At 52.5% G+C, this 12314-nt stretch overlaps 1 protein-coding gene across 13 annotated transcripts in view; it reads right to left on the reverse strand.

Moving 5' to 3' along the window:
- Nucleotides 1-2773: 2773 nt before the first annotated feature.
- GIGYF1 (GRB10 interacting GYF protein 1) overlaps nt 2774-12314 on the reverse strand; it is a 44992-nt gene continuing 35451 nt past the window's right edge. For 6 of the 13 annotated variants that reach the window (XM_070728105.1, XM_070728108.1, XM_070728107.1 and 3 more), the window contains 11 exons: nt 11783-11890; nt 11031-11134; nt 10179-10261; nt 9978-10070; nt 8736-8858; nt 8457-8636; nt 7774-7949; nt 7514-7674; nt 4197-4363; nt 3832-3973; nt 2774-3151 (listed from right to left, as the gene is read on the reverse strand). In XM_070728105.1, coding sequence (XP_070584206.1) covers nt 3099-3151; nt 3832-3973; nt 4197-4363; nt 7514-7674; nt 7774-7949; nt 8457-8636; nt 8736-8858; nt 9978-10070; nt 10179-10261; nt 11031-11134; nt 11783-11890 — 1390 coding nt within the window. In that variant the 3' untranslated portion in view covers nt 2774-3098. Of the gene's footprint in view, nt 3152-3831; nt 3974-4196; nt 4364-7513; nt 7675-7773; nt 7950-8456; nt 8637-8735; nt 8859-9971; nt 10071-10178; nt 10262-11030; nt 11135-11782; nt 11891-12314 lie in introns of all 13 variants that reach the window. The other 7 variants (XM_070728103.1, XM_070728106.1, XM_070728111.1 and 4 more) reach the window with 2 other exon arrangements.

Consider the following 12314-nt stretch of genomic DNA (forward strand, 5'->3'; position numbering starts at 1 on the left):
CTCCCTTTTTCCTTCCCCCCTGGTTGCAACACAATGCCAGCTTTTGCATGTGCTACACAACAACTCTCAGGGAAACTTTCCCTCCTTATTGCTAATATATATATATATATATATTCATATTTTTTAAAAAGGCTATATATATAATACTGAAAACAAACTTCACGCTTCGCTTCCCTCCCCCTATTATTTTTTCCTTGAAAACTAGTAAGGCAGAAATTGCACACACGAGTTTCCCCCCCCCCAAATTTTTGTTCCGTTCGCAGGAGAAAAATTCCAGATGCGAATTCATACTAGAGGCTAAAAAAACAGGAGGATCCAACAAGAGGTTTCTATGACAAAAGGGGAAAACATCCCCCCCCGTCTTCCTCCCCCTCCCAATAGCCATCTTCTCGGGACAGGACTCCCCCCCCCATGAAAAACAATCAGCCTGTTTTGTAAACTTTTCCCGTACCTTGATTAATGCAAACAGAAGAAAAAAAACAACCCACAAAAGGTCTTAGGATTATTACAATTCACATCCCTCGCCAAAATGTTTGGTGCAAAGAAAAAAATCAAAATGTCCCAAACCAAACTTGCAAGCGAAAGTCGGAGATTTGAGAAGGGGGCTCCCAACGCAAGAGGCAGCCCCCAGCCCAAAGGCAGGCGGAGGGGCAATTTTGCACATACATTCTGGCGGCAATGCGTCCTGTGGACGGCCGCAGCAAGTGGGGGGCGACACTGGGCACCCCTCCATCCAGCGTTGCGGGAGGGGGCCCAGCCTCTGGGGGAGGGGGCAAGCTGAGGACAGTGACCCCCCCTAAAAAAGATCTCAATACTTCAAAGACCCAGGGTGGTGAGGTGGTGCCCACCCCCCTTTCACTCTCACGCAGACGGGACTCTTCCCTTCCTGCTCAAGTCGCGTCCGTCTGGCAGGGCGAGAGCCCTCCGAGCATCACAGTATCAGTTACAAAAAGTATTGAACTCTCTTGCGGATCTGCAGACACACACACACACACACACACACGCAGGCACACACACACAATATCCATCAGTCCTGGCTTGGAGCCTTATCTGGATTGGCGTAAGGCGGAAAACCCCCAAGGTTTTTTTTCCAAATTTGGTCAACATCGGGGTTTCCGTTCTGCTGCTGTAGTCCAAAGTGGGGGTGATTCAGGTACTCCCTTTCCCCCACTGCCCAGCCCCCCCCCCACACACTCACAACGCACCGCAAAAAAGCGGCATCTGGCGCTCCAGAGTCCATGCCGCAGTGTCCGTGAGACTTTTCGGGGAGGGAGGGAGCAGATCCTGCCCACCCCCCACTGTTGCAAGATGCCATGGGGAGGGGGGGGGGTCGCTTCCGTGTCTCATCTTTGCGAAGGGGGAAATCTTGGCAGGTAGGCAAGCAGGTCGACGGGGCCGACGATGAAGGTGCAGGGCCACAATGCCGTCCGTTGAGCCCTCGGAAGTCGGCAGTGTCGCCAGGCTGCGGCACAAAATCCTCCAGGTGTGTTCTGCGTACCCTGTGTCCAAAGCGGCCCCCAGCCCCCAGGTTGGATTGTGAGCGGGGAAAAAAGGTTCTTGCAACAAACTCAAAATCAAGCAGGTGCTTGTGTAGAGAACCAAAATAGAAAATTTTTTAAAAGCACATCGGGAGGTTCCCTCAGGTAACGGAGAATGTGCTATGTAGATCACAGCTCTGGCGTTTCTTGCCGGCTCGTTTTTAAAAAGTCCCACACTCGCTCTCTCTCTCTCTCTCACACACACACACACACACTTGTGCCCAGGTAAGCAGCACCATTGCTGATAACTCTGGGTGGGGAAGATACATAGAGCCGAAAAGTGTCACCCAAGTAGGATACATTCAAATTTGGCTTTGGGTGCACCAGGTCTTCCGACCATCGATGGCATGGCCGAGCGACCCACAGGACGATTCATGATTCTCATCCGTGCATGAAACGGGGAGGGTCGGGGGGGGGGGGTGTCAGAGAAACGTGGAGACTCACAACAGCCGATGTTTCGCTTTCCTTGGTTGGAAAAAAAAAAGTGCGCATCCACACATCGGTCAGCCGGTCGCTAGAGAAAAGCTGCCCGCCGCGAGCATCTCTGTGGAAGGACTGGCGGACGAGGAAGGAACCGGCCGGAGGGGGGAAGGGCCAATGGGAGGGGGGAGGGAGAGGCTCCGCGAAGGTTCCTGGAGATCCAAGGGGAGAGGCTGGAATCCCGGATCGGCTTGGAGGGGGAAGCAGCTTTTCTTGGGAGGAGCAACCCGCTTCGACAGTAGTGTAGATTCCTCTTTTTGCAGTTGTTGTTTTTTTCTTTTCTTTTTTCTGATTTTTTTTTCTTTTTGTAAATCAAACACAATAGAAAATTTGTTACTTCCAGGGTGGGGATGGCGAAAAAGGAAACGAGGAGGGAGGCATTTTTTGTGCAATTTTCTTAAAAAAAGAACTCGACAAAAACAAAAAAACCGAAAAAAACCCCTTCTTACAAAACGGCCTCTTCGTAAGAGAAAATATACTGTGCGGATTGAGAAGAGTCTGAAGAATATTTACATCTGTATCTATAGTTATCCAAACATTTAAAAAAAAAAAATTCTTTTTTTCTAAGTGCATTTCTTCAAGTTTTTTTTCTTTTATAAATCTTTTTTTATATCAAGCTTCTGTGAAATTACCGTTCACATTTTTAAACATATCCCCACGTGAAAAATAAGTGTTTTTTTAAAGATAAATCTTTTTTGTAGTTTTTTTAAACTTTTTTTTTTCTAAAAAAAATCTTCCACAATTTAAAAAAAAAATTTTTCCTTTTTTTTCTCAATCTTGTAACAAGTCACTGGTAAAAAAAAACCTAAAACAACGTAAGTTCAGATAAAGTGCATGGCAGAAGAAGTGGGCATTGTTTAAGGTGCTTTTTTTTAAGGAATGAAGTGTGCAACAGCCTTCCTTCCGGTCTGGCCTGGCCCAGCTGATCCTCGCGCTCACTTGCCAGGGGCCTGAGTGGCCCCCAACCCTGCCTCAGGGGCCCCTCCAGCAGGGCACACTCAGCTGGAACTGAAATGGATGAGATCAAGGCAGCAGCGGCAGGGAGGACGGGGGGTCCCACGGCTGGAGGGAAGGAGGGGCTCAGTAGTCCTCCACCGTTTCCAGCTCGCTGGGGGCGCCATGAAGAGCGTAGCCTGCAAGGAAGGAGCAGAGAGTCTACCACTGCTTGCCACGGGACAAGAGTCACAGTGAAATCATGGAAATGGCAGAAGTGAATCATTAAAGGGCGCCCAAACAGGGACAAAAGCATGAATGGCAAAAAGTAAAATAATGTTTTTATTCCTTATCTTCATTTAACGACCCCGTAATCCCCTGCAAAGGGATGGATTCCGGGCAACTGAATGGAGTGGAGTGTTTTACTGGCTGGATGTCGCCAGTATGGAGTTTTTTCCGGCAGATACATATATTCATTGTGCCCAAAAAGAGAAATATCGGCCTCTATCTAGCCTCGAACCTTCAGCCTCTGGATTGTGAGGTGAGAGCACCACCTGTAGGCTACTGCACTACTCCTAAAATAGTTTTTTAAAAACTATTTTAACTAAATAAATTGAACTTTTGGATCATTCCACAGCGAATTGTCGTGTGGCAAAGAGGGAAACGCCCGTCAGAGGGAGCAGCTGCCCCCTCATCCCCTGGCACCATGAGGGCAGAGTTGGGCGGCCACCCGCTCCTCCCAACCGAGTGCCCCCAGCCCCCAAATTCCCCGGAAGCCGCCCTGAGTCTTCGGAGAGGGGCGGCATGCAAATCCAATACATAATAATAATAATAAATAATAATAATAATAATGTTACGGTCGCCCTCCCTCCTCGCTCACCCAGGATGCTGGGATCTGCGTGCAGCATCACGGGGCGCCTCTTGATCTTCACGGCTTGGCTGTTCTCAAAGGATGGCGGTTTGGGGCTGTGGTTGGCCTGGAAGAGCGACTGCAGGCTGCTGGAGCTGAGCCACGAGGCCTCCTGGTGAGGAAGGGGCAAAGCGGGGAGAAGCTGCAACTTGGGGCCTGGCGTCCTTGGAGGGGCCCCAAAGGCCAGGAGGAGGAAGGGCGGGGAAAGGCAGACTTGGATGGCAGGGCCTACCCGAAGGGGCAGAGCCAGCTCAGCTCCACCTATGAACTGACCCCAGAGGAAACCAACAAACCGCACCTGCCCCCCACCCACCCCGCCTTCCTCTGCCCCTCACCTGCTGCTGCAACTGTCGCTGCTGATTGGCTCTCTGCTTGGCACGGCGCTCGAGGAACTGTTTCGCAAACTCTTTGGCTTCCAAGGTGTCTCCCAGGCAGGAGCGGATGCAGTCGTGGACGTCGTAGGGCGACTCCATCTCCTTCAGGAAAGCCACCACGGTGGGCACTGTGGGTGGGGGAGATGATGGAGGGAGGGGGGAACAAGGCAGCTGCTCTTTATCCTGGAGAAAGGAGGGAAGGGAAGAAGACTGGCCCTCCCCAGGAGAGTCCCCGCCCCCCTTTTGGCTTTGAAGGACGCCTCCCCCTGAAGTCTCCCATCTGATCTGCCAGCAGACCCTGTTACTATGTACATAACAGTTGGGTTTAGCAATATATACTGCTCAAAAAAATAAAAAATAAAGGAAACCCTCAAATAATACATCCTATATATCTGAATGAATGGAATATTCTCATGGAATATTTCATTTACACAACTATTCCATTTGCACCACAGCATGTGAAATGGATCCGTTAGGTCCCACAGAGTGGGCCTTCTCCGGCTCCCGTCGATTAAACAATGTCACTTGGCGGGACCCAGGGGAAGAGCCTTCTCTGTGGCGGCCCCGACCCTCTGGAACCAACTCCCCCCAGAGATCAGAATTGCCCCCACCGTCGCCTTTCGCAAGCTCCTTAAAACCCACCTCCGTCGTCACGCATGGGGGAACTGAGATATGCCCTTCCCCCTAGGCCTATACAATTTATACATGGTATGTTTGTGTGTATGTTTGGTTTTTTAAATTAGGGTTTTTAAAAATTATTTTAAATATTAGATTTGTTACATGTTGTTTCACTATTGTTGTTAGCCGCCCCAAGTCTTCGGAGAGGGGCGGCATACAAATCTAATAAATAATAATAATAATTTATTTATTTATTTACTTATTTATTTATTATTTGGATTTGTATGCCGCCCCTCTCCGAAAACTCGGGGCGGCTCACAACAAGTGAAAAGACAATCCAATACATAATCCAATTAATTAAAATATTATAAATTTAAGAAAAACCCCTATACTAACATACACACACACAAGCATACCATGTATAAATTCAACGTGCCCAGGGGAAGATGTTTAGTTTCCCCATGCCTGACGGCAAAGGTGGGTTTTGAGGAGTTTACGGAAGGCAGGAAGAGTAGGGGCAGTTCTGATCTCCGGGGGGAGTTGGTTCCAGAGAGTCGGGGCTGCCACAGAGAAGGCTCTCCCCCTGGGGCCCGCCAACCGACATTGTTTAGTCGACGGGACCCGGAGGAGGCCCACTCTGTGGGACCTAATCGGTCGCTGGGATTCGTGCGGCAGAAGGCGGTCCCAGAGATATTCTGGTCCGATGCCATGAAGGGCTTTAAAGGTCATAACCAACACTTTGAATTGTGACCGGAAACTGATCGGCAACCAATGCAGACTGCGGAGTGATGGTGAAACATGGGCATACCTAGGGAAGCCCATGACTGCTCTCGCAGCTGCATTCTGCACGATCTGAAGTTTCTGAACACTCTTCAAAGGTAGCCCCATGTAGAGAGCGTTACAGTAGTCGAACCTTGTGGTGATGAGGGCATGAGTGACTGTGAGCAGTGAGTCCCGGTCCAAATAGGGCCGCAACTGGTGCACCAGGCGAACCTGGGCAAACGCCCCCCTCGCCACAGCTGAAAGATGTTGTTCTAATGTGAGCTGTGGATCGAGGAGGACGCCCAAGTTGCGGACCCTCTCTGAGGGGGTCAATAATTCCCCCCCCAGGGTGATGGACGGACAGATGGGATTGTCCTTGGGAGGCAGAACCCACAGCCACTCCGTCTTATCCGGGTTGAGCTTGAGTCTGTTGACACCCATCCAGGCCCCAACAGCCTCCAGGCACCGGCACATCACTTCCACCGCTTCGTTGACTGGGCATGGGGTGGAGATGTAAAGCTGGGTATCATCGGCATATTGATGATACCTCACCCCATGTCCTTGGATGATCTCGCCCAGCGGTTTCATGTAGATGTTAAATAGCAAGGGGGAGAGGACCGACCCCTGAGGCACCCCACAAGGGAGAGACCTCGGAGCCGACCTCTGACCGCCCACTAACACCGACTGCGACCGGCCAGAGGTAGGAGGAGAACCACTGAAGGACAGTGCCTCCCACTCCCAACCCCTCCAGCCGGTGCAGAAGGATACCATGGTCGATGGTATCGAAAGCCGCTGAGAGGTCAAGGAGCACCAGGACAGAGGATAAACCCCTGTCCCGGGCCCGCCAGAGATCATCCATCAACGCGACCAAAGCGGTTTCCGTGCTGTAACCGGGCCTGAAACCCGACTGCTGGGGACCTAGATAATCGGCTTCTTCCAAGGACCGCTGGAGCTGGAGTGCCACCACCTTCTCAACAACCTTCCCCATGAAGGGAAGGTTGGAGACTGGACGATAGTTGTTGAGTACGGCTGGGTCCAGGGAAGGCTTCTTGAGGAGGGGGCGCACAAGCGCTTCTTTATAGAGTGGTGGAAAAACTCCCCTCCCCAAGGAAGCATTGGTAATCTCCTGGGCCCAGCTCCGTGTCACCTCACTGCTGGCCGAGACCAACCAGGAGGGACACGGATCCAGTAAACAGGTGGCGGAACTCACAGCTCCAATGGCCTTGTCCACTTCATCAGGTGTCACCAGATCAAACTCTTCCCAGACAGGTGGACAAGTACGTGCCCCAGTCACCTCAACTGACTCATTGTCAGTCGACTCTGTTTTACAATTGGAGTCGAGGTCCGCTCGGATCCAAGCGATTTTATCAGCGAAAAACGTATTAAAGTCCTCGGCACTACTCTGCAAGGGCTCCCCAACTCCCCCCTTTATTATAATAATAATAATAATAATAATAATAATAATAATAATAATCGTCAACCAGTGTTGCTTCCTGTGGACAGTTTGATTTCACAGAAGTTTGATTGACTTGGGAGTCATATTCTGTGTCCCCTTCATTTTTTTGAGCAGCGTATAAGCAAGCTAACGATGAATGCTCGTATGTATTGAAGCGCTGTAGCTTTAAGTGCTGCAGATGACCACAAGAGGGAGCCAGAAGCGCGATTCCCTCTCTGTATTTGTCTGCTCATTCCTGTGCCGTTTCATGGTGACTGCTGTAGTAAGAACTGTGTGTGTTTCATGAGAGGTTATGTGCTTGTAGCATCAAATGTGAGTGCATAGGACTGAAATATGACTCTTCTCTCCTGGATATTGATAATCCGGGGGCCACTCGGCACCCTCCTTAATGCCCCCTCCTCTCTCGCTTGCTCTTGGAGACCCCTCCCCCCGCCAAAGGTACCATCAAGGCTGCTGGAAGTGGTGAGGGCGTGCAGCATCTGCTCGCACCACTGGGTGAAGCCGTCCTGGGGAGGCTTGTGGATGCCCTGGAGCAGCTTCAGCAGCTTCTCCTCCTCGTCCGTTTTCTTCCGGCTCTGCCGGCTGGAGACGGAGTAGGCGTCCCTGGGAGAGAGAGAAACGGGGGGAAGGGGAGAGGAGGAGTGAAGCCCCACCCCAGTTTGGCTCTTTCCGCACACACCCCACCCCTGGAGACCGACTCACCCTAGGGAGGGGCTGCTCCGGCTGTTCCTCAAGCCCAGGTTGCGGCCTAGAGGCCCGGGGCCCTTCACGCTCTCCTCCCACAGGCCGAGAGGGCTGGCTTTTTCGTGACCGCCCCACAGCGAACCCACGTCAGAAGCCCACTGAGAGGAGAGGCTGCTCAGACCATGTCCGCCATGCTAGTAGGGCAGGAGAGAGAAAACGGGTCAGCCGGAGCTTTTGAGGGCCGTCAACAGAGGGAGGAAAGCTACCAACAGAAAGTGAAAGTACTAAGGAAGGTCACGACCTGTGCGGAAATGAATCGTTTTACGATGAAAATTAAAATAAGAGTCCTCGGAGAGGGGCGCCATATAAATCAATCAATCAGTCAAATAAATAAATAATGTACCACATATACTGTACCTGTGCGTTTTGGGTTTTCTTGCCTAAATGTACTGCCTGATTTAAGCGTGTATGTGGCCAGGGCTGTTCTTGACCAAGGTATTTGCCAGAGTAAATGATACTTTACGTGCTGGATACATCTGGGTCGTGCAACTGAACCATTTACTCGTTATCTCTGGGCCGCCAGCTAGGACTCCCCGTCTCCTCTGTGTATCTTTGACCCCTCAGAGGTCACTCTGCGCACTCCTTGACAGGGGCTGTGGGGAGACTGTCCCCCCTCCCTTGCTTGTTCGGGGGTCGCTCACCGCTCGCTGCTGGGCCCGGGTTTGGGCCGGCTTCTGCAGGTGCCTCTCATTCTCCTGCTGCAACTCCAGCAGGGCCTTCAGGGAGGGGCTCTGCTTGGCCAGGCCCCCCCAGAGGGGCTGCGTGCTCTGCTGCTGCTGCTGCTGCTGGAGGAGTTTCTGCACGATCTCCTGGTGGCGGCACTGAGGGGGGAGAGGGAGAGAGGGAGGTGGGCCAGGGTCTCCACCACTCGTCTGTGAGGGGGGGCAGAGGGGGGGGAGACTGGAGGGGGCCGGGCTCACCTCCTCCCGCAGTTCCCGGCAGGCCCGAGCGTCTCCCAGCTTCTGTAGGTCGGCCAGGCTGAAGCTGCTCTGACCGGAAGAGGCGTTGACGGACTGCTGGCCCCAGGAGGAAGAGGAGGGCAGCTGGAGGGAGGAAGGCCACACTGCTCATGGCCAGGCGGGCTACCCCTCCCTCCCACCCCAGCCCCCTCCCCAAGGAAGCCACCACCCAAGCGGTCTCCGAGCTGCCTGGTTTCCTTGCAGAGAAGTAAAGGAAGGGAGGAAAAAAGAAAGAAAGAAAAAGTAAAGGAGGAAGAAGAAAAAAGGAAAGAAGAAAAAAGTGAGATCTAAAGGGAAGAATGAAAGAAAGAGAAGAAGGAAAGAAGGGAGGAAGGAAGGAAGGAAGGAAGGAAGGAAAGAAAGAAAGAAAGAAAGAAAGAAAGAAAGGAGGGGGTTTCTGGCTTCCAGGGAGCCTCCGGGGTGATGGGGGAGGCCGTCTTTACCCTCCCCCGCATCCAGGGAAGCCTTTGGAGCCTGGGGAGGGCAAAGCATGAGCCTAGTGGGCCCACCAGGAGTTGGGAAACAGGCCGTTTCTGGTCCCCCAGAGGCTAGGGGAAGCTGTTTCGGCCCCTCCCCAGGCATTGAATTGTGGGTGTGGGCACTCCCGCAGGCACGATAGCACACACACACACACACACACACGCTCTCTCAGCAGCCGAGGGGGAAAAGGTTCCCATCCCTGCTCCAGGGTTTCCTGCACCAGCATGAGGTTGGACTACAAGACCCACAGGGTCCCTTCCAACACAAACTATGTGTATCTGTGCGTCTCTTTGTGAAATGAATAAATAAATGAATAAACAAACAAAATAAAATAAGGGAGGGAAGAAAAATGAAAGAAAGAGAAAAAAAAAGAGAAGTAAATGGAGGAAGAATGAAAGAGAAAAAGGAAGAAAGAAAGGAATAAAGGGAGGGAGGAGGAAGAAAAGAAAGAGAAAACCACCAAGACCCCACAGTCCTCCTCCTCCCCACGACCTCCCCCCACCTCGTAGCCCTGCTGATGTTCCCCAGTTGGGTCACGAAACGTCTACAAGGAAGCCACCCAGCTCAGAGACCCCCCACACACACACGGGTCCCGGGACCCATGTTTTCACCTCCCCCTTTGCTACCCCACGGAATGGGCCAAGCCTGGCTGAAGCCCCCTCCAAGCCCCTCCCTCCTCCCCACCCCCACTCGGCCATGGGGCCGCCCGGCACTTGCCCTTGCCTGTTTGCGCCGGTAGAGCTCTTCTTCTTCGCGCCGCTTCCGTTCGTCCTCGTCCCGCTTCGCCCTGAATTCGGCCCCTCGGCGCTCTTGCAGCTGGGGGGAGAGAGGGGGGGCGGAGAGGGTCACGGGAGGAAGGCCTAACCCTTCGGAGGTCCGCTCTGGGGAGTGGGGGGCAGGTGGGGGGGCCCTTAATCGACTCACTTTATGTTGTAGTTGAAGTTGTTCTAAGATCGGACCCTGAGTTGAAGAATTAATTGGAATATCCCACAAACTGGCTTCACCGCCTGGAGGAGGAATCGGGGTGACCCAGGAAGGGAGAGAGAGAGAGACAGAGAGAGAAGAGAAAAAAGGGGAGAGAGCGATAGAAAAGAGAGAGAAGCGAGAGAGAGGAGAAAGAGGAAAAATAGAGCAAGAGAAAAGAGAAAAGGAGTGAGGGAAATGAGAGCGAGAAAGAAAAAAGAGTGAGAGCAAGAGAAAAGCGTAAGAGAAAAAAGTGAGAACAAGAGCCAGAGAAGAGAGAAAAAGAGAAGTGAGAGCAAGAGATAGCAGGACGAAGAAGGAACGAGAGAAAAAGAAGAGAGAGAAAGAAAAAGACAAGAACAAGGGAAAAGAGAAAAAAGAGCAAGCCTAAGAGAAGAGCAAAAGTGAGAGTGAGAAGAGAAAGGAAAAAGAACGAGAGCGAGAGAAGACAGGAAGGAAAAAATAGAAAAGAGGAAGAGAAAAGAGAAAAGAGAGAAACAAGAGTGAAAGTGAGAGGAGAGAGAGAGAAAAGGAGAAGAGAAAGAGAAGAGAGAAAAGAGAGAGATTTTCAGTTCTGAGCCCCCCCTTCCTCCCTCTGCCCACCTCCCCCCTTCTGTGAGGCCTCGTGACAGAGGTCTCCCCCCCCCCGTGGGGAGACAAGGGTCCCATCCAGAGAGGACCCCAAAGCCCAGCAGCCTCTCCCGATGGGGGGCCTTTGGACTTCAACCCTCACCATTGGTGGGCCCTTTCCCGACCTCCATTCCAGGACCCCCACCCCCAATGCATGTCCCCCTCCCCCCGCCCATCAGTGACCTGCTTGTGGTGAGGCTGAGGTATGTGTGTCCCAGAGGGACCCAGTGTCTGGCACAGATATGGATCGGTTCATGGAGGGGATCAGGCCCTGCTGCTCCCCAGATCTGGAAGAGAAGCGAGAGGGCAGGGGGGTCAAAGCTGCCCAGCCCCCCCCAAATGTCCCCACCCCCGAGGGAAGGGCTGCCATCACCAGAACCTACCGGTGAGCCTCCTACGCATTTCTCGAAGCCAGCGTAAAGTGTGCGCACCCCCACCACAAGATCTCACTTCCGTGAATGTGTCCAAAGCGAAACCTTGCGTGATTTTGGAGATTTCCGAAGTAAAAAGTCGGTGAAAATTGCCAAAATCTTGCAAGTGGGAGGGACATTTAGGCCAATTCTTCATGATATTTCCCCCCCCCCAAAAAAAATTGAAGCAAAAAGTCTCCTAAAATCACCAAAATCTCACGAGTGGACATGAAAAATAGGTGGAAATCGCGTGAGATTCCTCTGTGGGTGCGCAGGGGCAGAAGCGGAATGTTGCGTGTGCGCATGTCGTGCAGGGGGAGAAGTGCCGGCCCTCCCATTTCTCCTAACACACCGCTGGCTCCACCTGCACCGCATGCAGCCCATCCCTGCCGCGTCCCCACTGGTGTGGCAATCCTGCTTCCTTAACTCCTCAGGGGATGCCCCCTCCCCATGGTGGGAGACACAACGGGGGGGGGGGGGGTGTTCTGCCTGGGGTGGATGGGGAGGGGGCCGCGGGGTCCTCACCTGGGCTTGAGAGCCTGCAGCTGCTGGAGGAAGGTGTTCAGCTGCTGCTGCTGGGCCAGGTCCCCCGACGACCCCTTCTGCTGCAGGGAACACTGGGCGTATTGCCGGCTGCAAGAGACAAGGCGGAGTAGCCAAGCGGGGGTCTCAAGGGGCCACCACGTTCCCCCAGAAAGACCCCGCTTGCTGCAGGCTCCTCTGCTCCCTTCTCCAGCCCTAGAGGACGCTCTCCCCTGGCATGTGTGTGTGTGTGTGTCACCTTGTGTGACTAATCTAGCTTTAACCATTGTTCGACTCACAACATACTTTGGATAATGCTGCAAATTCAGATTCAGCTGCTGAGAGACTCGTGGAAGTCTGTTTTCTGGATTTCCCAATAATTGGTACATTATCATACTGTATCTTCTGGAGTATAAGAAGCACCTCCTTCCTCCCTAAAAGAGGCTGACAATTTGGCTGCATCTTATACTCTGAATGTAGCTTTTTTCCAGCCCTAACTGGCTGCTAACCATCTTCCCAGCGCTTAACTTGCAGG

This window comes from Erythrolamprus reginae, chromosome Z (genome assembly GCF_031021105.1).
Source record: "Erythrolamprus reginae isolate rEryReg1 chromosome Z, rEryReg1.hap1, whole genome shotgun sequence".
Taxonomy (NCBI): Eukaryota; Metazoa; Chordata; class Lepidosauria; order Squamata; family Dipsadidae; genus Erythrolamprus; species Erythrolamprus reginae.